Source organism: Apodemus sylvaticus, chromosome 16, assembly GCF_947179515.1.
Source record: "Apodemus sylvaticus chromosome 16, mApoSyl1.1, whole genome shotgun sequence".
In the NCBI taxonomy this organism is placed as follows: domain Eukaryota; kingdom Metazoa; phylum Chordata; class Mammalia; order Rodentia; family Muridae; genus Apodemus; species Apodemus sylvaticus.
In genome coordinates this window covers 68,424,004-68,450,962 of record NC_067487.1, presented here as the reverse complement: position 1 = coordinate 68,450,962, position 26,959 = coordinate 68,424,004, and the positions used below count along the sequence as shown (strand labels likewise).

The following is a 26,959-nucleotide window of genomic DNA, read 5'->3' as shown; positions in this document are numbered from 1 at the left end:
AAGTGCGGCCGGATCAATCATAGCAGCCGTTCCTTTCATAGCTACAACCAGAGTGGTCAGAGAAGAAGGCGGTGCCCTTTTCCTGGGGAACTCAAGGGGCTCCTGTCCAGGCATGCTCAGACACATGACTTTGCCTGTCCCAGGTGAACTCTGTTCTGGACCCTGTTCTCCTTGTGGACCCTACCAGGATGATATTGAACCTTCTATATTTGTTACCTGGTGAAGGTGTTCCTTGACCCTTATCTTCTCAGAGGAAAGAATTCTGCCAAGAGACGGTATAAGCAGAAGTTTATTTAGCAAAGCAAAGGGTAGTATACTCCAGAGAGATTGGAGGAGGTGACCACGGGTATTTGGCAGAAATTTCTATGAATATTTATGAGATGGGTTGCAAGGTGACCCCCTTTTCCCTTTCCAAATGGATTGGAGCAGATCTATCTTTTAAGTCCACGATCCTCTTAAAAAGCCCCTGAGGTAGGAGCTAAAACCATAATACTAATCATAGTATAATTTGCTTGTAGTTTTGAGAATGCAGGCCCTTGGTTGGTATGCAAGCCATTATGAAAATGCCCTGGTGATTAGTTTCTGATACCACAGGAAGAACCTGACCGAAGCTTCTAGGATGTGTAACCACCAACAGAGCATGGGACCCCCAGAGACAGTCTTCCTGGTGTCTACCTCCCTGCCTAAGTGGAAGCAGATGGTGAAACTCAGCTGTAGCTTCTCTCTTGCCTGTCCCTGGAGGCCCTTCTCGCACTGAAGGTCTCTCCTAGTTTTTGATGTCTGTGGTTGCTTGTCATTTCTTGAATGTTTATGTCTTATCCTCTGCATTATATTTGGCTACCATCATTCTCCAAAACTGTTAGCTAGTTGTTCCTACTTACGCTCCTTGATGCTGCCTTCTGCTTTTGTGATATGAGTGTACACTTTACAATTTTCACAGTGCATTTCAGTACAGGTCTGTGTGTGTGTGTGTGTGTCCCTGTTTCTCCGTCCATCTCTTTGTCTCCTCTGAGTTGCTTTTACTCTGGTTGGTCTTTTAGGGAGATGAATGAAAAGGGACTAGCAAGTCCCTGGGGACTCCCAGTCTGTCACTTCACAATTGACTGAGCCACATGTGGTCTTTGTCCTATCTGTCCACCTCCCAAATTTATATTAACCATTTTGGTTAAGCTGATTGATGAATACATTTAATTATGCTTGCCCTAGTATTTTGCTGTACTTTTAGTATCTGTACTTTAGTACTTTTAGTCCCCTCCTCCTGGCTTTTTCTTTTCTTTCTTTTCTCTCAGAGATAAGTTTGCTATGCATTTTTTTTGTGGCTTTTATTTTCATTTTCATTAAATAATTTATTTTATTTCATTTTATTTAAACAATTTCTTAAAATAAATCCTAACACTGAATTATCAGGTCAAAAGTGGGTTGGCATGTTCAGTGCTGTACTGGGGCTGGCGATTCCTTAATGATGTCATCAGCGGGAACAAATGACCATGGCTGCTGGCTTTGGAGTCTTGTCTCCATAGTTGTTTTAATTCCTTGTTGCTGACTGCTGAGAGGCAGGTCATCCTTTCACATGGGATGTGAGAGACAGAGATGGGAGGAACACCGGGAAATCTCCCAGACATAGAAAAGACCCTTAAAAGCCCTTTGTGCAAAGGCAAAACCATCTGTGTTAGCTGGGGTCCTCAGCTGAGACGCTGACTTCCTGAGGTTATATGGAAAGCTTTATGTCCTTCTTAAGGACGTTAGCCAGGAGAGGGGCGGTGGCTTTCATACAGTCTTAGAAAGAGTAAGTGGTCTGTCTGATAGGCCATCCTGCCTCCGACTAGAGAAGAGGGGTAACAATAGTAAGACTGTGGTCGGAGACTGCCTCGATTTGAAATCTCACTCCACCCCCCACCCCCACCCCATTCCTTTTCTCAGTGTGAGTCCAGTCCAGGGAAAGTCATTAATCCTCTGAGCTGTCAATCTAGCAGGGATGGACGCAAGAGTTTCAGAGTTCTCTTCCTCACTAAAGGGGTCACACAGGCCAAGCACTTTAATAGCACCTGGCACATATCGTGTGTTTAGTGAAACGATGCCCACTGTTAGAAATGACTAAGGCATGCTGCTTCGAGTGGAGTCGAGCTACCTGCCACTTTAGGTGACCACAAAGCGGGTGACAACTGTTGGGAAGGCTCTTGGGCACACGCTCTCGGATCTTGGGTTGTGGGTGGTGAGGGGGAAGTGGATCCCTGAGCTGGGAAGAGATTGGGTTTGGCAAGCTGAGCGGCTGGGAATTGCATCGGCCCTCTGGGCAGGTGGCACGTGGTGAGCCTCGCAGACCTCAGTCAGCCAGCAGGAGTGACAGCTGTGCTCGCTGAGATGGAAATGCACTTCTGTGTAAGCAGGCTGCTTGCAGAGTGTTCCTGGCAGCTTTCCCGGGTGTGCAGAAAGATAGGGTGGGACACCCAAGTGTGGCCTCATTGGGGAGTGCAGGGGATGGCAGATCATCCTCTCCACCCATCCACTCGCAGAGTGACACTGGCCGCCTGCTGCTCCTTGCTTCACTGAAGTACAGGAGGAGGAAAAAGAAAAGCGTTGGCCACAGGCCAGGGCTGGTGTGTGGGGGAGGTGGGTTAAGTGAGGAAATGAATGATGGGGTATTGGTATTGATATCACTTCTTTACTCCAGTTTGCATTTACTTACATGCTTTACCATGCTGGTTACATTTTAAGTGTCAGTGTATGAGGGACTGCCTAGATCAAAGTGGCCTGTGAGCATGCCTATGGGGGCCCGATTTGATTGCCAATGTTAATTATTTAGACACAGCCCACTGTGGGCTGTACAGTTCCCTAGGCAGGGAGTCCTAGACTGTAGAGAAAAAGAGGCTGAGCACAACTGAGCAAACGTGTCTTTGTTCTTTCTCTGCTCTTACCTGTGGAAGGGACTGTTTGCTTCAAGTTCCTGCCTCGCTTTCCCCTCAGTGACAGACTGGACCCTAGAACTAGGAGCTAGAACAAGTCCACTCTTCACTAAGCTGCTTTTGGTTAGGAAGCTTTAGCACAGCACCAGAAACAAAACTAGAACAGCTGTTCTAACTGATTTCTTTGCCCCCTTTGAAGATTGTTTCCTCTGGTTTTTGTTTGGTTTGGTTTTTTGTTTTGTTTTGAAAGAGGCCATCGCCTGGAACTCAGTCTTTCAGCCTCAAGCTCTTGTGTCCTGGAGTTGTGGGCATACTTCAGTATACTTGGTTTATGGGCTGTTTTTGTTAGGACAATAAGGCCTGTGTTAAAGATAAGGATGTCTTTGTTTCAGAGAGATGCTGAAAATTGTGTTTGTGTTTGTTTGTGTGCTTGTGTATGTATGTGTTGTGTATGTATGCATGTATGTGTGTGTGTGTGTGTGTGTGTGTGTGTGTGAGAGAGAGAGAGAGAGAGAGAGAGAGAGAGAGAGAGAGAGAAGAGAGATTTACTCAAATCTGAGATTCTACAAGTCAGGATTAAGCACAGTCTGGGAGAGTAATTTGTGGCTAGCTTCTCCAGAAGTAGACCTTGAAATAGGGATTTAACTCCTGAAGGCTCCCAGTGCTGCATAAATCAGACAGAGTTGCTTAGTGCTTACCATCTTTAGTTCCTGATGAGTTCAAGGCCGGCATGGGACTCACGGACTCCAGTCTCAAAATACCATGTAAGTAACTCCATTACTCAGGATATGTCAGAGCCTTACACAGGGGATGAGGAGGAAGGAATTCTCCTGAGGGCGACTGGAGGTTAACCATGCTGAAGGCACAGAGCTCGCCTCTGCAGACCAGCTCTCTTTAGTCCTGAAGAAAACATCCAAGGGCTTGTGATTCTCCTGCTGTACTCCAGCTTACTACCTGTACTGGCTAGTTTTATGTGAACTTGATACAAGTTAGAGTCATCAGAATTTAGGGAGCCTGAATTAAGGAAACACCTCCATAAGATATCAGGTATCTCCTTAATCTATGGGGAAGGGCCCAGCCCATTGTGGATGGTGCCACCCCTGGGCTGGTGGTTCTGGGTTCTATAAGAAAGCAGGCTGAGCAAGCCTTGTAAAGCAAGTCAGTAAGCCGCGCTCCTCCATGGCCTCTGCATCAGCTCCTGCCTCCAGGTGCCTGCCCTGTGTGAGTTCCTGTCCTGGCTTCCCTCAGTAATGAACTATGATGTGGAAGTGTAAGGCAAATAAGCCCTTTCCTTCCCAAGCTGCTTTGGTCATGGTGTTTCATTTAGCAACAGAAGCCTTAACTAGGTTGCTACCTGCGCAGACAGTGGCTTCTGCTCCAGGAGAGCGTAGAGAGACAGCCGCAGGTGATGGTGGCAGGGCGTCAGTGAGCCATGGCAGGATAGTCACATGCCACCAAAGCATCTGGGCTTTTGGAGGGTTGGGTGTGGCATGGGCCCCAGTGAGGCCTTCTGCAGCCTGATGGCTGTCAGGTGCCAGCTGTGGTGGTTCTTGTTAGGAAAAGTATGTGAAGGGAAGTATTTGCAAGAGGAAGAGAGTGTCTTTTGGCTGGGACTGTGGGCCATCTGCTGTCCCTGAGGGGGTTGGGGGAGCGGGGAGTGGGGAGGTGGGGGTGAGCTGCTCCCCTCACTGCAGCTGGGAAGCAGAGGAAAGCCGGAGCTAGTGGGCCTCCCACCCACCTTTTTCCCAGGCTAGGTCCCAGTCAGTTTGCTGCTGCCCAGGATTCAGGAGTAAGGAGAATTCCTCTAGTGGTCCTCAGGAGAATTCCTCCTCCTCCTCATCTCTAGAAAAACCCTCACAGACACCCCTAGAGCTATGCTTCTTTAATCCAGGTGATTCTTAATCAAGTTGATAATGCAGATTAATCATTACTCTAGCCAAGTGTTTGCAGGACAAGCTAGGCTCCTCAGGCCGTCTATGTCAACTCTTGTTTGCATACCTAGTAGATGTCTTTCGAACTCGAGCGTAACTATAGATTTTGAAGGTATGGGTGTGATACTTGAATCTGCCTCAACCATCCCAGGTAGGTTCTCCACAAAAGGCCTTAATCCTCTCTGCAAACCAGGGGCCAGGAAGAGCTGGACCTCTGAGTGAGTCCCCAGCTGACTTTGAATTTTCTTAAGAGATACCATAAGATTTCCCAAAGTTTAGATGTGTGCAAAAGTTAACCGTAGGCTCCCCCATCCCACCCTGGGAATCGAGTTTTTGTTTGTTTGATTGATTTTTTTTCTCTCTCTCAACTAGTGGCAAATCATCTGGACTGTTTACCTTGGTTCCAGCTCTTTGGAGACACATTGTTTAGGAGCTTTAGGCTGAGGCCCAATTTGGACCCAGTTAAAAACTTATGGCTAAGTAAATATAGGTTCTCTCAATGCATAAATGCGCCGGGTGGTGGTGGTACTCGTCTGTAATCCCAGTGCTCTGGGAGGCAGAGGCAGGCGGATTTCTGAGTTGGAGGCCAGCTTGGTCTAAAGAAGGAGTTCCAGGACAGCCAGGACTATAAAGAGAAACCCTGTCTCAAAAAAACCAAATCAAAAAAAAAAAAAAAAAACCCAAAACAACAACAACAACAACAACAAAAACCCCACCAAAAAACCCAAACAATGCATAAATGCATGTCTAACTTAAACTTTTTTTTTAAGGTTTATTTTATTTTATGTGCATGGGTATTTTAACTGCTTGTATGTCTATACTCTACGGACATACAGTGCCCTTGGAGGCCAGAAGAAGGCGTTGGATCCCCTGGAACTGGAGTTATAGATGGTTGTGAATCACCGCGTAGATGCTAGAAACTGAACCTGGGACCTTTGCAAGATCAACAAGTGCTTTAGCGGCTGACCCACCTGCCATCTTGGAGACATGTCACAACATCAAAAAGCTGAGGGTCACTCTTGAGAACCTCACAAGCAAGTCACACATAAACACACACACACACACACACACACACACACACACACACACACACACAGACGCATGCACGCACGCAAACTGCCCCCACCAAGCCCCCAAACTCCCAAAACACAGGACCACCAAAAAAACGAAATCCTAACACACACACAGGAAGAAAAAATCCAAAATATATCAAAACAAAGAACCCTCAATGTTTTAAATCTGTAATTTCTGGTTGGCTGGCTCCAGATGATGACAGCTTTCCTCTCACAGACAACTGGCCTGAAGGTCCCGCAGCACTGCTCTGGCCGCCGCGGTTCCAGGAATACAGCACAGCAGATTGCTCAGTAGGGCTTGAAAGTGACAAGTGGACAGAGTGACAAGTGACAAGTGCAGCTCTGTGCCCTGGCCCGAGTCATCTGTGACTCTTGGCTGAGGGTGGAGAAATCCTGGCCCTGCAGTTCCCAAAGGAAATGGGACCCAGTGTTTCCCCAGACACTGATTTGTAGCCTTTCACATTCAGAGGGATGTTTGCTCTGTGATAGTCACTGTTGTTTGTCTCTAAGGAAAGAGTTGTTAAGCACTAAACCACTAGCGCTGATCACAGGACTCTGAGCAGAGGAATAATGTAATAGACCACACCCTTCCGATTCTCCCTGCAAGGATTCTCCCTGCAAGGACCTTTCAGAGGATGCCGTGGTGTTCACAGGAGAGAGGAAAGGGCCAAAGAAGGGCTCACACCAAAATAAACACGTGTGAAAACAACCAAAAGATAGCCTGTTCATTTGCATGCAAATTAAAATAATAATTCACCTTGAAGAGCAGCAGGTTGAGAACAAGGCTATTTTTAGAGGATTGCTGCCCTCTAGTGGAACATGTGCAAAGAGGCATGCACTGGCAGCCTCTTGGCGCGCCAGACACTGTGGACAATAAAAACAAGTCCACGGATACATGTATCAGTCTACTGTCTGTCTGTCCGTCCGTCTGTCTGTCTGTCTGTCTGCCACCTATCTGTCCTCTGTCTATCTACCTATCTGTCTACATATCTATTATCTATCTGTCTGTCTATCATCTACATATCTATCTTTTCTATTGTGTGTATGTGTGTGTAAGATACACGGCAGGGTGTGCGCGCAGGGAAATGCAGGCATGTCCCACGTGCCCGGTAACTCTCTGTTTTCACCATGGCTTCATGGCTTGTGCAAAAGCACTTTGGAGTGTTTGGTCATTTCACCAGGTTGTTCACAATTGAGACAGGTGGGGGCAGGGAGCATTTGGAGCTGGGCTTGTTCCAGCCCTTATCCTCCCGGGGGCTTTCGGAAGAGTCAGGGACTGAGGGACTTTGGGAAGCTCTGTCCCTGTGCCGCGGCCCACTGACTCTGTTGGAGAGGGTGAGAGCGGATGGGAATGTTGACAGTAACATAATAGAAAATGAGCTGCTCCACCGCAGAGCCGGAGCTACCCATGGAGTCACATACTGGCAGTCCCAGTGCTGAGACGTTGAGGAGGAGGGATTGTGAGTTCAGGGCTAGCCTGGGCAAGTTACACATGGTGATACACACCTGCAGTCCCAGCACTGAGATGTAGAGGAGGAGGGATTGTGAGTCCAGGGCTAGCCTGGGCAAGTTACACATGGTGATACACACCTGCAGTCCCAGCACTGAGATGTAGAGGAGGAGGGGTTGTGTGAGTCCAGGGCTAGCCTGGGCAAGTTACACATGGTGTTATGAAAGAATAGAAAATACAACCTAACTCCAGCCTTCTAAGGAGCCCCAAACACTTCATATTCCAGAGCCCGCTCTTTGTGCTCTTTGTTAGAAACTAGGTAAAAGGTCACATTCCAGAGCCCACCCTTTGTTCAGAGCTAGACAAAAAGGCCTTGAATAGGTGATCCTGGCCCCACAAGGTAACTGGAAAAGAGCTAAGCTTATCTTGCTTCTGTAAACTGCTTATGCCATTACCTCTATCCAGGAGTTCACGCAGCTATGGACTCCAATAGGAAACTAATTGGTCCACTAAGCGCGGGCTCTGATAATTTAAACTGATTGGCCTAAAAACTATGGAGTGGTACAAATCGATTGGCTCGCACCTCGTGGGCTCTCGATGCTAAAGAATGATTGGTTTGTGATTCTCGGGCTTTGTTGTAAACTTATAAAAGCTGTCGCAATTCAGCACTCGGGGTCCACAGTCCTCTACCCCTGCGTGGTGTACAGCTGTGGAACCCAGAATTCTGGAATAAAGAAATCCTCATGCTATTGCATCCAGACTGTTTCTCGCGAGTGATTTGGGTGTCGCTTTCCAAGGCGTGGGGTGCTGGGGTGCCCTTGGTTTTTGGGGGTTTTACAGTTACACACCTGAAGTCCCAGCACTGAGTCATAGAGGAGGAGGGAGTGTGAGTCCAGGGCTAGCCTGAGCAAGTTACACATGGTGATACACACCTGCAGTCCCAGCACTGAGAAGTAGTGGAGGAGGGATTGTGAGTTCAAGGCTAGCCTGGGCAAGTCTTTGATTACAAACAAACAATAAAAACAATCGCATTGAGAACTTTTTCAGTTAGAGTGCTCCTTTAGTGCGCTTCTCCAAGATACCAGATGTCTGCTGCTTCCCTCTCTGGTGAGCACTACAAACAAACAATGAGTGACTCTCCGAGTGCGGTGACAAAACCCTCATATTCACTCTCAGCAGTAGCTTCCTGTGGTGGTCTATGGTTTAATGTGAAGCGTCCGACTAGGGCTGGGTCTTTGAAGGCTAGGCTGGCCTGTGGCTCCTGCCCAGCTCCCTCTTTCCTGGTCTGGTAGCCACGACAGACTGGAACTACAACCCAATATGGGAATGCTGTTCTCCAGAAAGTCGCCCCCATTCATCTTGTCCCGTGCTAAGAGAAGCTGCGGACACAACGGCATATACATTCAACACCACATGTCCAAGTTAAGATTTACTGGTGGGAGACTTGAAATAAATCCTACATCAGAGGTCACTAGATCAAAGCCGTGACTTCCTAAGGCCTGGGGCCTTAGCTTCTCATCTGCCAAAGCACTCAGGACAGGGGCTGCTTGTGGGATCTCAAACAAGCAAACAAACAACCCAACAAAACAAAACAAGGACAGAACAAACAGCAGAAGCCAGGAAGCCCAGGTTTAATTTGTCTTTAGGAAACCAAGCTTAGAGTGAGTTGGCGCAGAGCTTTATGAGTGTGTCCTGGGAAGCGAAAGCAAGGCTATTCCTCATGTTTATGTCTCAATTGTGACTACAGACACCACGAAACTGTTCGTGCTTGTCTTTTAGTTCTCTTTTTACTATCGGTTACACGAATACACGTGTGTCTGCGTGGACGTGTTGTATGTGAGTGCAGGTACCTGTGGGCCAGCACAGAGTGTGGGAACACTTGAGGTTGGAGTTATAATTGGTTGTGGCCCAGCAGCTCTGGTAGCTTAGGTTGACCTCAGGTTCTGTATAGAGCAGTGTGTGCTCCTAACTATGGAGGGGTCTCTCCAGCCCCTCCCGTAGATAGGCTTTCCTTAGCCAGCATTCTGCTACTCATTGGTTTTTCTGACTGATTGATTAGTTAATCAATCAATCAATCAATCGATTGATTAATTTAGGGTCTCTTGTATTGCAGTGTGGCTTCCATTTTGCTATGTAGAAGATGACCTTGGACCTCTGAGCCACTCCCTCTGGAGTAGCACAGTGACAGATGTGTGCCCCCATTCCCAGTGTATGTGATGTTTGAGATCAAACCCAGAGCCCAGTGCATGTTGGGTAAGTGCTCTCCAACCTGATCTAAAGCCCAGCCTCTCACATTTCCAGTCTTTTTTTGTAACAATAACACAAGTACCTGGGGGTGGGTGGGTGTCCGTCTGGAATGGTGGGTGTGCTTTGTAGGCTCCCCGCTCTGTACCTGGATCTGAGACTGTCTGCTTTTGCTCATAATCACTGGAGGTTGGGTAGGAAGGGCCTACCAACCCTTGGAGATAGGGGTGGCTGTGCAGGCATCCCTGTCAGTCCCTGAGGCCCACTGAGCTGACTTAGGCGCAGGCCGCTTTGATGTTACCCTTCTGCCTGTTCCCCTCTGTGAGGACTGAGGAGAGCCCAGCTGTCAGCATGTCATCTGTCCTGTCCCAGAGGGCCTCGGGTGCCAGTCCTTACTGTGGCTTCCTCCTCAGCTCCATCGTCCCCTCAGGAAGTTGGGTGGTTTCAGAGGATGAAGGCTTATCTTCTGTGACCGGCTGTGGCCAGCGTTCTGTAGTTACAAGGAGTTCTTGTGGACACCTGCTTTTTCTCAGGATGCTCAGTGGAGCCATTGGGTGGATTTGCAGGCATGGCTGTGGGGAGCCCTCACCTCTGCTCTCAGAGAACAGTGTAAGTACCCATCCCACAGTCACACGGCTCCGTTATAGGCCTCTGTCGCCTCACACTGCATAGGCATGGGATTGACAGGGCCACTTCAGACTCTCACCAGACCTTTCTCTCCTTCCTCTGCCTTCCCTCTGCCTCTTGAGCAACGGGACCACCTTACATGTCACTTTTAAAGTTACCTAGTTCTCATGTTGTCCCATCTCTCCTTTCTCTCATCCACCTATATCTTGAGCAATCCCAGTTTCTTTCCTTGGTGAGCCTGACTTTTTCACATAGTATCTCTGGGGTAGCTATTTTATCCTTTTAGGAGGCCCAAGATGGCCAAAGATAAGTTTATTCTTTAGATCATTAATGTGTTTTGAATGAGAATGTTCCCCCACCCATCAGTGCATATAGTGAATGCTTGATTCTCATTTTGTGGAAATGTTTGGGAAGGATTGGGAGAGGCAGCCATGTCAGTGGTGCTGGGCTTTTAGGTTTGGAAAGCACATGACATTAACAGTTAGCCTTCTCTGCCTTGTGTTTGTCGTTCGTTCGAGGTGTAAGCTCTCAGCAACTGCTCCAGGCTTTGCCTACCTCCCTGATGCCAAGCTCCCGGCTGTGATGGTCATGGACTCTAATCTTAGGGAGCTGTGTGAGTCCCCAAATTAAATGCTTTCTTCTATAAGTTACCCTGGTCATGACTTTTTGTCACAGCAATGAAAAGCAACAGCAAGACAATCGACCTCTGAGGTGGTTGAGATGTGGAGATGGTGAAATCCCCATTCCTTCTCATGTTTCCCTAAGTTCAACCATCCATTTGGGCGGGGACTGGACACATTCCAGTGAGGCTGTGGTGGATGAGTCAGCAACCTAGAATCTCTTCTTTTGTGCACTAAAGAATAGTCCCACAGGGGAAGTTTAGGGTTTGAGGAAATAAATACAAGATGATTACATAGGTTCAAACAGACTTGAGGCCCCTGGGTGATCTGTTAGCTTCAAAGTATAGGATTAGGCATGACCATGGTCACATCCTGAGGGATCTGTGGTCTCCTGTCCCTGCCTACTCCTGTGTTATCCAACATATCTTTATTGTAATGGCATTTATGAGGATCTGTTTGCAAAGAGGAAAGGGTTATTTTGGTCATGGTTTCAGATGACCTTAGGATAAGCATTCTACGGCCACCAGAGGAAGAACTTAGGCTCAAGAGAAAAGCTTGAAGCTTCCATCATTACAGGGGGTACACCAGGCAGGCAGAGGAGACACGGTAACCACGTGGCTGAGGCTGATGCAACTGTGGGCTGTGTTCCTTGGGGCATCGGGTGATTAGGATGACCACTGATTGACCTTTGTTTCATTATAATGGCATCTCCATATCATTAGCCTGACAGGATTGTCTGTCCACTCATTGGATGACACACATAAGGGAAGGTAAAAGGAATAAAATCTATTCCAGAAAAAGCCAGTGTTGCTAGGACCGTGCGTGTGGCTTCAAACGAAACCTCTCCTCCTCTCGATTCATGGTACCAGCCACTTAATTCCCAAGATGCCTTACTTCTGGGTCAGATATTTTTTGTTTATTTATTTAAATTAATTAGCTGCTTCCTTCCCTGTTAGCTTTCTAATTTGGACAATAAAATAATGCTTGGTGGAATTTAAGTAATAGTGACTACCTTCTGTGCCTCTCCCGTCGTCCTTGACTCTAGAGAACACCAGAACAGTGAGAAACAGCCACTCACTTCTCCTGTCCTCATCAGGCAGAGGCAGAATGTCTATGAATCCTGTTCTTTGCATCCTCCTATGCCCTGATACCCCGGGTGATACCCCGGGTGATACCCTGGGTGATACCCTGGGTGATACCCCGGGTGATACCCCAAGGGCTCTCTTCTATATCCCGTGTGATTTCACCCAGGCATGGGCTTACCTCACAGTCATGTCTCCTATACCCTAAGCATCAGAAGCAATCAGCTGAGGATAAATATTGGAATGACTTCATATGATTGTATCCGCCTCAACTGCAGGGCCCTTCATATTCAAGTTGGATTTTCAGGAGGACTCTTAAGAGAAAGAGAGCTAGAACTGACCTGAAAACTTCCTCCCTGTCCATTAGCCTTCACTGTGTTATGTAGGCTTCTCAAGGGAGAAAAGATGTTTGTGGTCTTCCCTAGTAGTATCCCCGACATGCGAAATGTTCCCACTGGTGCAACAGGGAGTGAAGGTTATGGGGTAAGCAACGGCCTTCTAATTGGATATGGGGCCCACTGCACGGGAGGGAATTCACACCCGGTACTGTAAACCTGGTCAGAAGTCCATGGCTTGGGGGATGACAGGCTCTAGAGGAGACCTATTGTTGTTGTACTGCATTGACACGTTGACAAACTGCCTTCTAAGTATTTACAGACTAACGCTGTTGTCAACCCTGACCAGGGAAGCTTTGGCTGAAGTGGGCAGCAGTTAGAGCAGAGGAGCCTCAACCCTTCAAAGTGCTGCGATTGGCTGTCCAAGCTCAGTCAGCTCTGAGTGAGGCACCTATATCAATCCCACCAGGGAGGAGGGAACATCACACAGGAGGGCATGGGAAGAAGGGAAGATCTGGAGGAGGCTGCAAAGATTAAACCTAGACTGCCTGATCAGTGAACACACCTGCCTAGTAGACGACTGTCTTTTGTGTCCATGAAGCCTATCAAAATAGGCTTCAGTGATAAGAAATATTTCTCCAGAAGAAGACCTGGAACCTTCCTCACAGTGCCTGGTAAGACACCAGGAGGACTGGAGCATGAGCATCCGAACAGCTCTACAGGTGTAACATACCTATACCACAGGACCAGAGACCCGAGGGCTCAGAAACTACCTTTGTGTTAGCTGTAAAAGAGGGATGCTTGAAAGGTAACCATTTGCAGCCACTGAGTTCCCCTCCTTGCCCCAGAATTATGAAAGGGCTGTAGATGTGTTTTACCCAGAGATTGTGAAGAGTCGTCGGCAGCTATATGGCTGCTCCCCCAGCAGGCTCCCCCAGGAGACTGGGTAGTCAGCCGCACTGAGGTTGAGCTGGCTTAAGTTCCCCATTCATTGAGATCTTAGCATCCTGACTTAGAAGCTACCACCTCCTTCTAGGCTCCACAGATAAGGAAGATGGTCCCCAGTACAGCATAGCTCACATCTGTCACCATTAGACACTCTGAATAGTGAAGCTATGGTAAAGCTGGGGTGAATGTTTATGATTTATGATTTATGATACTCTAGGGAACTATGGGAATAAAAAATACCTTGCTGAACTGGGATGAGGCTCCGCTGGTTAGCATGCTGTACTGGCTGGTTTTGTGTGTCAACTTGACACAAGCTGGAGTTATCACAGAGAAAGGAGCTTCAATTGGGGAAGTGCCTCCATGAGATCCAACTGTGGGGCATTTTCTCAATTAGTGATCAAGGGGAAGGGCCCCTTGTGGGTGGTGCCATCTCTGGGCTGGTATTCTTGGGTTCTATAAGAGAGCAGGCTGAGCAAGCTAGGGGGGGGTTGGGGGGCAGGGAGGGGGAAGAAAACCAGTAAGGAACATCTCTCCATGGCCTCTGCATCAGCTCCTGTTTCCTGACCTGCTTGAGTTCCAGTCCTGACTTCCTTTGGTGATCAACAGCAATGTGGAAAGTGTAAACTGAATAAATCCTTTCCTCCCCAACTTGCTTTGTGGTCATGATGTTTGTGCAGGAATAGAAACCCTGACTAAGACACATGCCTCGAATTCAATACCTAGCAGGACATGAACCCAGATATGATGTATGCCTTTAAGTATGAAGAAGTGGGGGCAGGCTGGCCAGAAGCTCATGGTGATCTTTGGTCACACAGAGAGCTTGGGGCGGGTCTGGTTTATAGGAGAACCCTTCTAAAACCATAAAATAATAAGAAGAAAATAAGTTGCCAAACTTCTTTGGAATTAAATCTTAAGGGGATTTATAAAATTTCTGGGCATCTTGACTGACTGCTGGAATAGTACACACCTGAGGGAAGCTTCTGCTCCGGACACACAGTGACTGGCACTACTGTCATTGTCACCAGGCCCATCTACATCCCACTGTTCTTGTTACCTAAGGGACCCAGCTCTTCCTTTACTGCCCAGTAAGTGCTTACTGGCTGTTTACTAGGTTCCTGGGACCATGGGATCTGAACACAAAGACAAGATCATTTTCTTCCATTTGACTCACAGGGCGCTAGAGGGAGCCAAATATGTAAGTGTCTGTGGAAGGGGGTGACAGAAAGGCGGGGGGGGGGGGGGAAGGGCCGGGGAGAGTGTCAGAAGGAACAGGCAAATCTCAGGGTGTCACTTCTTCCTGAACCCCGGGGGGCGGGGGAGTGGTGGTGGGGCTGCCTTGGGGACCCCATTCCAAGGATGAGGAAGGTCCTGTGTGAACAGAAAGCAGGTTTTAGTGCAGCACTAAATAGGGTCACCCCAGAAATGACCTTTTGTCTGGTTGTCTGGTTCACATCCATGCTCAGTGGCACACAACACACACTCACGAGAAAAAGATAACAAAAACAACCCTGTAAGTTTATCAACGATTCCTCAGCAAACAACACACGTCACCAAAGCCTGAGCTCCCCCCATGCCCCCCATTAGAAACGATTGAGCCTTGTGGTTATTAGAAATAGTCTCTTCTTTATTTCCACATTTGTATAAAAAGTTTTGATGTATTTGGGTTGGTAAAAAGAAAGGCCATGGTAATATAAAGAGAATTATAGGAAGTTTTTTAAAAAGATGTTTTTGGTGTCAGTTGCGGTATTATTGCTTCTTGGCTTATTTATCCAGGCGGTCGAAACTCTGGGTCTGGAACTCCTGGAAGTCCTCTGGTATGGTGTCTGCAACAAGAATGGTGGTGGTAGTTAGTGAGGATCCTTCCACAGTGGAATCATGGCCGCCGCATGCCACACAGGCCTCCTGTAGGGGGCGCTGTCAGCTCGCCCAAGACTCCCACAGGCTTGCAGCCATTTTCTACTTGAGATTGCTTTGTTGTAAATTGTTGGCTCAAAGCCCAGCAGGGCTTATTCCTAGGCCTAGGGAAAATTAGCAGGCAGAGTGCCTTTTCAGTCTGTGATTATGTTCGAGCCTGATGAAACAGAAAGGCTGCCTGTAGATTAAACTGACGGAATTTCTCCCGAACCCCTAACTCTAAGCCATGCAGTTAAATCCTATGGCTTTCAATTTTCAGATTTGGGAAACAGGAAAGCCTGGCTCTGCCTTTCTCTTATGTTTTTCGGGGGAACATCAGGTTTTAATAAGCACATGGTGTGAGCTTCAGGCTTTGGGGGTGGGGTGGGGGGAATGTGTGTTACAGAAATAAGACACTGTCCTCTCTTGGCCACTCCCTGCCCTGTTGAGAGGCACTGATCATGAAGGTTACCATTGCAGCGGTACTTGAGGTTGGACCAGATGATGTTTTCTTGAGAGAAGCAGAACACACCGAGTCGGCCTCCACGCATGGTAGTGTCTATGGTGACCCCAGAGTCAGCCACCAACTCGGAGCCTTCATAAAACCGTACCCTGCAGAGAACACAGGTGTCTATGGTGAGGACGTGGACTGACGTACCCACCGCTGACTTACGCACTTACCTCTTTCTTTGGACATGTTTTCCACTGACTCTAGCTGGTCCCTCCCCGGGGAGATTAGAAGTTCCCCAGGACAGGAACCGAGTGTCCACAGCTCCCTAACTTGATTTTTAACAGCCCCAGCATGGTGTCAGGTGCATAGATCCTGGATAGGTACTTGCCGGTGAATTAAAACAAAACAGCCTGCCATCACGGACACACAGTTTTGTGGCTTCACTGTCTTGTGAGTTATCTTCCCTGCATACTGTTCCCAGAGCCTCTGCCCACTCTTCCTTAGGGCGAGCTGATTCCATGGTGGACTCTCTGAGCCTGGATATGCAGCTTTAGGCAGCCGTGGGGCAATTTCAGCTGTCACAGTAGCACTGAGGGACAGAAGCCCCTGGAGGCCTCACAGTATCCTGGAGTGAATTAGCAAAGCCTTGTCCCGCACCCTGCGCCTTGGGGACTGTCCTCTAGACACGGGGAAGGTGAGCTGCACAACCCTGTTTTCACCTGAGCATCATTTTCTTCTGCATTGATTTTAACTTAAACTCAGTTCCCCAGGGTAAACCAGGAAGTGCCTGAGCTCGCTGTTCTGTTAGAAAATTAAGAATCGGTTCATGGATCGTCAACACCATGGTGATACTTAATTCTCAGACACACTACTCTGTATTTAAATGCCACCTTCATGTGAGTCTAGGAATGGTTCCAAGGGGCTGTTTCCCTTGTCTTCTGGTGTAGCTGTGCCCAGGAATTTCCTATTTGGGTGTATAGTAATTAGTTCTCTATCTCTCTGCAGTTTTAGGGTTCAGATGGACTTTTCTAAAATTATATACATAGACAGGTCATATTTTCTGTGATTTCATTTTGGGACAGAAAAGGCACAATGAGCTCAGTCAGGTAAGAACATGGCCACACCTGGTCTCCCTGTGGGGTGAACAGAGGCAGATGACACAAGACCACGGTGAAGAGAACATGAATTAGCTCTCACCACCTTATTTTCACCAATCGGTCTACCTGGTACCTTCCTGCCCTGGCTAGAAAACAGCAACCCACATACTCCGGAACACACCACATGCATGCTGGAAGTCTGGGGCTCACACTGTGCACACAGGATGGACAATTCTCGCTGTGCACACAGGATGGACAGCTCATACTGTACATACAGGATGGACAATTCTCACTGTGTACACAGGATGGATAGCTTACACTGTACACACAGGATGGACAGTTCTCGCTGTGCACACAGGATGGACAGCTCACACTGTGCACACAGGATGGACAGCTCACACTGTACACACAGGATGGACAGTTCTTGCTGTGCACACAGGATGGACAGCCCACACTGTGCACACAGGATGGACAGCCCACACTGTGCACACAGGATGGACAGCTCACACTGTGCACACAGGATGGACAGCTCACACTGTGACACAGGATGGACAATTCTTGCTTTGCACACAGGATGGACAGTTCTTGCTGTGCACACAGAATGGACAGTTCTCGCTGTGCACACAGGATGGACAGTTCATACTGTGCACACAGGATGGACAGTTCATACTGTGCACACAGAATGGACAGTTCTCACTGTGCACACAGGATGGACAGCTCACACTGTGCATACAGGATGGACAGCTCACACTGTGCACACAGGATGGACAGTTCATACTGTGCACACAGGATGGACAGTTCTTGCTGTGCACACAGGATGGACAGTTCACACTGTGCACACAGGATGGACAGTTCTCGCTGTGCACACAGGATGGACAGCTCACAGTGTGCACACAGGATGGACAGCTCACAGTGTGCACACAGGATAGACAGTTCTTACTGTGCACAGTGCGTGCCAGGCACTATGGTGAACACCAGTGAGACCCAAACCACAGAGGCTGCCCTTTTGGAACTTATGACCCAGTAGCAAGGTCAGACTGCAAGAGGCTCTGTGCTCAGTGTGGACTGTGCATGAGGCAGAGGGTTCCATGGGGCCTGGGGGAGTCTCGGGAATGTCTGGGTACCACCTCAGGGGCATCTCTTCTCTGCTGTCCCCTCATCAGCTCCTCTCTCACACTCCCCTAAGAGCACACCCAAGACCTGGCTTCCCCGTGAAGAACCTCAGCCCTGCAGCTTGGCCCTACTGTCTAGGGACCAGTTAAGCCCAATGTCTGTGCCCCACCTTCCTGGGAGTCCCGCCCTGAGGATCATCAGAGGTTGGGACTGCTCAGGGAAGTGGAGATTCTGGTTTGTAGAGTGTACTGAGTGCTTCCCTCAGCAGGGAGCCCTTGGCAGAAGGGCCTCGGCTTACCTGATGTAGCCCACCTGGGGCCTATGCTGCAGGAACCAGCGGTAGGAGACCTTGTCCTTCCAGCCCACATTCCTGGAGTCCTTCCACAGCAGTCGGACCTGGTCGCTGGTGTCCCCTGTGTGCCACAGGGAGTTTCGGAGATGCTCCCCTGGGCCAGTTTTAGACTTCACAGCCTGGACAAAGATGTGGGCAAAATGTAAGGCCAGGACATGAAGATCCTTTCTGCTTCAGGTGTCTGAGGTAAACATGGAGGTCATGCGTACTGCAATGCTACGTAGTGTTATGCTGGAAAAAGCATAAACCTTCAGTGTCATTTCTACAGAGCTGGGTTCAGCCCTGTGGAATTTAGCAGTGGATGGGACTATGCTAACTACACTACCTTTTTACTGTTACAAGTCTGTCGCTCTGCCTATTTAACCAGAGGGCTCCCAACAGATGTCTGGCTGCGGAAGTGTGCTTTCTGTCCTAGCAGGAGTGACAGAAGTAGCCTGTTGTTCCTGTATAGTCCACCCCTTTGATTGAACACATTGGCTAGCTTTTAACACGGTCTGCCTCAGGTATGCCTTAAACCTTCTCTGCCTCTTTGACTCTACTCAGCCCGACATTTACAGCATGAGTCACACAGGTTGAAAGGTACGGGATCAACAGAAGGCAGGCAAGGTTGTCGCTCTAGGCTCCCCTAGCCAAGCATCACCGTGATTGTATTCATTTATCAGATTAACATAGTGACTTTTAGGAAAACTCTAAACTTAAAGGAAGGCGAAGGGTCCAGAGGAAAAGGAGGCGTGGGATTCAAACCACCATTACCTTGAGCTGAATACCAGGTTCTGCTACTGCGCGGAATGGTGTAGCCTGCCAGTATGTCTGCTCTGTCTGCTTCCACATGACCACATAGAAGCTGGAGCTGTCTTGGTAACCAAAAATAAAGCCGGCATAGTCATCATCTGTCTGGGTATTTACGTGGAAGGTCCCTTCAAAGTCAACTCCGTTAAATGCCGTGTACCCTGTGGAGACGAGATGCAATTAGGAAAAGCTACACTAACAGCTGGCGGGGTTCTACACACACGATCAGAGACCCAGGACGTACCAACTGCCAGGCCAGGGTCACTGTTCATGGTCTGTACAATCTCCATGCCCTGTGGAGAGAGGGGAGAGAGGTCAGGACTTGAGGGGGCTGAGAGAACCTGGGGTAGTCCATTACCTCAGGCACCGAGGTGACTGTACACAGTCCAGTCCAGAACAAGCATTGTTCTGTTTGATATTGACTTAAAGGAGGTACGTGTATGGCAAGAAGTTTCCAAGAAAGCTCAGTGTTGTGAGGAAATACTTTTGCCAGTGCTGTCACGTAAGCTGACTTAATAAACCCCAAACCAAGCAAGAGAGGACATACGTTCTGATGGACACTGGGATGGCTAGTTTGTTTTGTCAGCTTAATGCAATGTACACCACCTGGGAAGAGACACCTGATGACGGACTGTCTGGATTAGGTTGTCCCGTGGGCACACCCGTGGGGCAATTGCCTTGATTAGTTGGTGTGGGAGGACTCTGCCCACGGTGGGTGGCACCATTCCCTGGGTTTGGTCTAGGACTCTATGAGAGGAGAAAGTGTGCAGAGTCCTAGGCATGCGCAGACGCCTTTCTCTCAGCTCGTGGCTGTGATGCAGTGTGACCAGCTACTTCAAGTTTCTGCCTTGACGTCTCCCAAACAGTGGAACTGTGAGCATGAATGAACCCTTCCTCCTCTAAGTCTCTCTGGTCAGAACATTTTGTCACCGCAACAGCAGTGAAAGAAATGAGGGTTGCTGTGATGTGCTTGTGACTCCAGAAATTTTACTAGCCGCAGTGTCTTCCTCAGTGGCACACTTCGGGGCAGCTACGGGGGCAGTCTATTGGAACGATGAGGAGCGTGACTCATGGGTCACATTGTCAGGGCTCTCATTCCAGCCATCTCAGCCACCTTCCTGAAGTGTCACCATGAGCAACCACAGAGGTTTTGGGGAAAGTCAATTTCAACATCCATGAAAAGTATAGTCAAGACCATGGGGTGGAGCATTTGCCAAGAGAGTAGAGCCATGTGGGAGCCGATGTCCTCCACCTGGGGCCCACCATGCCCAGGATGTCCGAGGCAGAGGGGCTGAGCTGAATTGCTGCCAACAGGTAATGCGTACCTGGTTCAGGACCACCCAGTTGGGGTCGATCTGGGCATCCCCTTCAGGGTCCAGGACCACAGTCTGGTAGGCCCTGAAGTCAGTCAGGGTGATCTCCGCGTTCTCAGGGCACACATCAATGCGATCGATGACCTGGTCCTGGTCGAAGTCAGCTTCACAGATATCTCCTACTCCATCATCTAAGGGTAAAGGGAGGAGGTTGGGATGCAGGGATGTAGGGATGCAGGGATGCTGAGACTCACTCCTCAGTAGAGAAGGGGACTGGGCAGGAGCAGAAAAGGCCAGGCTCCTGCCTTCAGGCTTGGATTTTCACAGGAGTTAGGAGAGGAACACTGGGTTTGTTGAGTTATCTGGGTCACATTCTGGAGCCCTTGTGACAGCCAATCAGGCCACCCAGAAACCACCTGGGTTTTCTTGCAACACCAGTCTACAAGGTTGCTCCTTGTAGTGGTTCAGCCTAACGCTGCTTATATTCTAATGCTAATTTGGGTCCCCTGAGACGGGTTACACCGGAGAGAGTCCATGGGACACTGAGTGACCTTCCCCTCGCTTAGTTGTGATTGGTAAATAAAGATGCCAATAGCCAATAGTTGGGCAGAAGAGACACAGGTGGGGATGAGGTTTCGAGGGCTTGGGAAGAGAGGACCATGAGGGGAGGAGGAGGAGGAAGAGGAAGAAGAAGAGAAGGAAGAAGAGGAGGAAGAGGAAGGAGCTGCAATCAACTAAAAGAACACGCAGGAGGAGAAAGGACAGCGGCCATGGGATAAGAGAGGGAAGAACATGGTCTTGATGCTGCCCAATCAGAGCTAAGAGCAGCCCAGATGAAACAGTGAGTGATAACTCGGGGTTATCGAGAGGAAAGTGGATTTGGGTTATCATTAGGAAAGTCGATTCTAACAGCATGGACAGTAGGCAGCTGCCCAGCTCTTGTGCTGCTTACGGCGTATTGTAATTATCAAGTCTGTGGTGTGTCTTTCTTCCGGGAACTCAATAACCCAAGGTGGGGGAGAAGCCCTGGGCTGGGATTTTAAATAATTTTTTATGCTACAGTCCCCCACTCTTGCCTAGAAAGTTCTTACACACAGTTAGGTTCACCACCGGGTAGATCTTAAGCCTGAGACAAATGTCTAATGTGCCTAAAACCAGAATTATGGTCACCAGAATATTGCTAAGATTATTGTCCCCTACAGGTAGCTACAGGTAGATTCTGCCGGGCCAAGATGACACCTGACACACTGCATTTGCTTTGCTGTGATGAGCCCTCTCTACCCACCCACGTCAGTTTGTATCTGACTGGGTGTGCACAGCGCTTTACCAGCCCTGTTCCCATGGGCGTGTGAGTTTTTGTGTTTCTCCAAGGCTCCCTTCCCCATTCCCAGTGGCAGGGGCAAGGGAGACCAGAGCTGTGCTGAGGGCCTTTGGGGACCCAGCTCTAGGATGTGACTGGGTCATATTCTATGTGATCTCATCCCAGGCCAGTTCAGGAAGCAGCCCAGTTGTGGGCTGTTGTCTACAGACATTTACTGTCTATGCAAACTGGATTTGAAGTAGAAGCTGGTGGGGAGCAGGGAAACCGAGGATCTCCTAGGGATGTATGCGTCCCTTCACATGGCTACGGGAAGTGGACGGCTGCGTGTGTCCCAGGCAGCCCTGGGCCGAGCATGCTCACTGTTGCTGTCTTCCTGGGCTGGATTGGGGACGAGTCTGCAGTTGTCCGGGCCAGGGGGCACCAGGTCTGGGATGCCATCATTATCATCATCGTCGTCACATTCGTCACCAATCCCGTCCTTGTCAGTGTCCAGCTGGGCACTGTTAATGACGGTGGGGCAGTTGTCTGTGCTGTCCTGGTGGCCATCCCCGTCACTGCAGAGCAAAGATTAGTTTAGTAGGAGACTGAAGCCTCTGCTCCCCGGGGGGAGTCTGGGTGGACTGTTGGCAGGCTGGGCGTCAGCAGACCGTATCAGACCTTTCTCTGATAAAGCAGCTTCAGAAACAGCCCCCTCACTTCCTCTGTGTCCTGAAAGGAGCCAGTCACCCCCAGTTTGGGAGATAAGAGTCTATTTCTATAATCTCTGACCCCGGGTGGCTGTCATCTCTAAGGACTGCTAGATGATACCTCGCTCCAGGGAGGTGTGAATGTGTAAGGCAAGAGGTGTGGAGACATGGGTGGGTCCTGGCTCAGGCACGATGCTGGACCAGAGAGGTGCACATTCCTTGTCTATAAGACAGTGATACAGACAAGGCCCACCTCAAAGGGCAGCCTGGAGGCTGATTCAACTTTAATGCCTGTAAAAAGCATCTTCTTCTAAGCACCTGCTTCTAGTAGTTAGATCCCTGGATGTTCCTGTTACAGCATTTTTCACGATTCCCATCTCATGACCCCGTGAGCACTCGGACCTGAAGACGGCCACTCCAGAAGTGAGTATGGTGGTTGTACCCCAGAGCTGACCCGAGGCCTCTCAGGAAACTTACTCTTTGTCTACTGACTTTCTCCTTTGCAGCATGAAGGGCCAACCTTGGGGTACAACCGCTCTGTCTCTCAGAGGACCATCTGAGTCTTCTGGGATATTCCATGGCTACTAGGGATCGAGTGGATTATCCTCTCAGTCTGCCTCACTCAAGACCTTTCCTGGCCTAGAAGCTGTGTATACCCTCTGGGGGGACACAGAAGGAAGCCCTCCTTTTCATACAGAGAGAGTGAGTGCAACACGGACACTGGAATACCGTGGAAGCCTATTTTCTGCGCTTCTCCTAGCACAGGAGTGAGCTTGTTAGATCAGCACCATTGCAGAGAGAGCCCTGCCCCCTCTATGGAGAAACAAGCAGTTCTTAGCCCACTCCTGGTGAGCTCAAGTTCATGGGAATTAAAACGTGGCAGAATGAGTCATTTGTTTTAGGCAAATATCTAGAGGCTGGCAGAATAGGCTATTTTAGACATTTCTATAGATGGTAATCGGAGTACACGCTGACCGGCCACTGGGACCAATTCATGATGCACACCACACGTCACTAGGGTTGTCAGAGCGCCAGTCCCACCTTACGCTCTGGGAGATAGACGAGCAATGTCAGACTGCATCACTGACCGTCTCTGCTGTCCTGTGGTACCACAGCCACCATCTCCCACCCAAGGGAAGGCCCTGTGCTGGGGCTTGCTCTATGTTATTGTGAGTTTCTGCCTAACCTATGAGGTGTGGTGACCGTCTCTACTGTCCTGATGAAGCAATGAGCTTCGAAGAGATGGAGGAAGTGTTTGGTTCCCTTGCCTGGGATGCACATGGCAGTAAGGACAGAGCACAGAGAAGGAGGGACCCGGCAGGAACCTCCCTGAGCCTCGCAGGGTGAACTGACTCGGCTGCGGTTACCGGAAGAAGAACTGTGCGCTGTCCTGCTCTGCTGCTGGGGATCCGTACCCTTTCAGACCTGCCCTCACCACCTTCTCCATGGAGCACCCAAGGAGGGATGGGGAAGATTGGAGCTAGGAAGCACGAGAGTGCAGACGCCTGGAGCTGAGGGCGCTGGTGCCGAGTGTGCACACCACACCGGCCGGCCAGCGCCACTCTCCATCCTGTTCTGTTTCCTTCCTGATGGTGCTGGCGGTTGCACTCCTGACCTAGCATGTCCTTGGTATAGGCTTTATTGTCGAGCTGGGTCCCCAGCCCTCCCTGGGCGTCATGGAGAACTCCATGATGGGCTAGGAAGATCATTGGAATGCCCTCACATAGAATAATTCCTCTCGAGACAGAAAAAGTACCAAGGACAATGAAAGACCAGTGATCCCCCAGTAGGGATCTGTTAGGGTGTGATGCTCTCCTGATATGATAGTAAAAGGGCTGACATCTAATGAGTGCATAAACCACAAAAGGCAAAAGGCACATTTCCTGGGCTAACTCGATTTCATAACAACCCATTATCTATCTATCTATCTATCTATCTATCTATCTATCTATCTATCTATCTATCATCTATCTATCTATTTATCATCTATCTATCTATCTATCTATCTATCTATCTATCTATCTATGGCCACTCCCATTTTACAGGTAAGGAAATTGAGGTACATAGAGATTAGGCTATGAATGACATCTGGCTGTCTCATTCCAAAGCCCTCCTGAAAGGCTCCATGATCTGACTTCTCTTCTGGAAAATGGAGTACGTGCTGGGTGGAGCTGACAATACGCCTCCTTATGTAGCACTTTCAGGAAGGTACAGCGGCCTGGAGCAAAGGTGGACTGACTGTCTCCCTGGAACCTGACCCATTCACAGATCCTGGAGCACACTGCCTGCAAAAAGCTCTGCCAATTCCCACTGTCCCCAGACTCCCACCTGTTTCTATGTGGCCAGGAGGCATGCCATACCTGTCTTGGTTGGTGTCACAGGAGTCCCCAACCAGGTCATTATCCACATCCGACTGCAAAGAGAGCAGAGCGTGTTATTTGCTACTGGGCCTGCATGTCTGCACTGTTCCCAAGAAGGCAAGCCCGGCATAGTGTCCCTGGGTTTGAGGAACTGTTTCTTTGAAACCAGGCTGGCATAAAACTGCAAAAGGACAACACCATATTGGTGTAGGCACAGTGCTGAATTTTCAAAAAAATCCCTTTAAAATATCAAGCGCCGTGGAGGGGCTGCCCACACACCAGCTGGGCTGATTAGGAAGGGTTCTGGGTGGCACACTGGTGGGCAGAGACTGGGTGGCCTGGCGGGGTCGGAAGGGAGCCAGCCATAGGCATGGGTCACAGCACATTGAAGCTATGTTGTTTCTGTACTCTGGAGTTCAGACTGGACGGGGAGTGAGGCAGAGCAGACCATGGGGACTCTCATCTGTTTCAGGGCTTCAGAAACAGACTGTTCACCACGCCCAGGGATCTAAGCAGCAGGTGTATGGGAAGGGAGACGACATACCATTGACTGAACTCAATCTGCAAGGTCCATACATAGACCGAGGAACTAAGGTGTCATGTGACCAGGCTCATGCAGCAGTAACTTGTTTGGACATCATAAGCTCATACTCCAGATGCATACCGTCAATGTTGTGTGCACGAGGGTATTTCCCAAGGGTCTCGGGAGCCCCCATCTTGACTCATCCTTGGTGTGGTTGTCAATAACTATCTCGACTGGATCAGTTTATTCCCATCATCCTAAGGCCTAATGCATGTTATTTCTCCATGTGAGCCTTGATACAGTAGCGAGGAACTGGCCAGTAGCAGGGCTGGGTTTCTCTAGATGTGACCCTTCGTGAATCTTTATGTCAGGGGGTTGAGTCTGCAGTGTGACACCTGTCTTACTAACCTGGTTAGGATTACTGACATCAGGACAGCTGTCACAAGCATCTCCAACACCATCACCATCCCGATCCTGCTGGTCACGGTTGGGAACTCTGGGACAGTTGTCCAACATGTTTTTTATTCCTGCAAGAAAAGAATGCTACCTTGGGTCAGGAGAATGCCATAGGACAAGGTGGAGAACAGAGATTTGTAGCTGCTGAGAGGTCAGGTTGTGGTGTCTTATTCCAACTGCCCCATTGCTACATCACCATCTCTAGTAGTACCTGGAGGTGACCTCAAAATAGGGATTTTGGGAGACTCATACATAAACAAGTCTCTAAAGCAGCTATCCAATGAACTCGGTTGTCTAAGATGTTCAGGGTTGTGACGGCATCCAAAGAAGGCCATGATAATTGGGTGGGCTGACCCACAGGACCTTGTGGGTGTCTGAATTTTAATGGAGACACAAGACCTTTGGGCATTGGGGTTCAGGAGTTGGGCTTGGGGCTATTGAATTCCTGTTTTCCAATGTCATGTTCAATGACATTTGAAGTTAATAACAGTGAAAAGAGTAATATTGTGGAAACAGACAAATGCTACAAGTTACGATATTTAATTGAACTGGTTTATCAGCATACAACTGGAATGGGGTTGTTATTTTAGCTCACCCAAGGTAAGTCAGTGCTTTAGGGGAGGTGTGTATAATATGGAGGCATGAACGTGTGTGTTTGAGGGGATAGCATTTTTAAAATGGGGGTTCTGGCAGTGTGGTATGTTTTCAGAAACTCAGATTCTCAGCTGTCGTTTTAGGATAGTTGCCATACGCTATGGACACCATCTTGAATAAAATGTCCTTCCCCAAGCTCCACAAGACTTTCAGAGCTGCTCCTAGCAGGGACCTCCCAGAAAGTCCCTGTGGTAGAGACCCAGGGATGGGCAGTACAGCCACCGTGACATCCCCACCCTTCCCACAGCAGGCAGGGGCTGGCCACATCTTCTTGTTCTGCTTTTAGTAGTATACTGGCTAGTTTTGTGTGTCAACTTGACACAGGCTGGAGTTATCACAGAGAAAGGAGCTTCAGTTGGGGAAGTGCCTCCATGAGATCCAGCTGTGGGGCATTTTCTCAATTAGTGATCAAGGGGGGAGGGCCCCTTGTGGGTGGTACTACCTTTGGGCTGGTGCTCTTGGGTTCTATAAGAGAGCAGGCTGAGCAAGCCAGGGGAAGCAAGCCAGTAAGAAACATCCCTCCATGGCCTCTGCATCAGCGCCTGCTTCCAACCCTGCTTGAGTTCCAGTCCTGACTTCCTTTAGTGATGAACTGCAACGTGGAAGTGTAAGCTCAATAAACCTTTCCCTCCCCAACTTGCTTCTTGGTCATGATGTTTGTGCAGGAATAGAAACCCTGACTAAGACAAGTAGGAACCAGGGTATAGTGTTTGACCCTACTGGAAACTCAGTTCTCTA

General features: G+C 49.0%; 1 protein-coding gene across 1 annotated transcript in view; it reads right to left on the bottom strand.

Annotated features, from left to right (window-relative positions):
• Window positions 1–14,816: 14,816 nt before the first annotated feature.
• Window positions 14,817–26,959, bottom strand: part of Thbs4 (thrombospondin 4) — a 46,615-nt gene continuing 34,472 nt past the window's right edge. The window contains exons 14-22 of the mRNA XM_052159879.1: window positions 25,520–25,638; window positions 24,589–24,641; window positions 21,903–22,096; window positions 20,234–20,412; window positions 19,153–19,201; window positions 18,873–19,069; window positions 18,066–18,238; window positions 15,579–15,718; window positions 14,817–15,036 (exon numbers count right to left, since the gene is read on the bottom strand). Coding sequence (XP_052015839.1) covers window positions 14,975–15,036; window positions 15,579–15,718; window positions 18,066–18,238; window positions 18,873–19,069; window positions 19,153–19,201; window positions 20,234–20,412; window positions 21,903–22,096; window positions 24,589–24,641; window positions 25,520–25,638 — 1,166 coding nt within the window. The 3' untranslated portion in view covers window positions 14,817–14,974. The remainder of the gene's footprint in view (window positions 15,037–15,578; window positions 15,719–18,065; window positions 18,239–18,872; window positions 19,070–19,152; window positions 19,202–20,233; window positions 20,413–21,902; window positions 22,097–24,588; window positions 24,642–25,519; window positions 25,639–26,959) is intronic.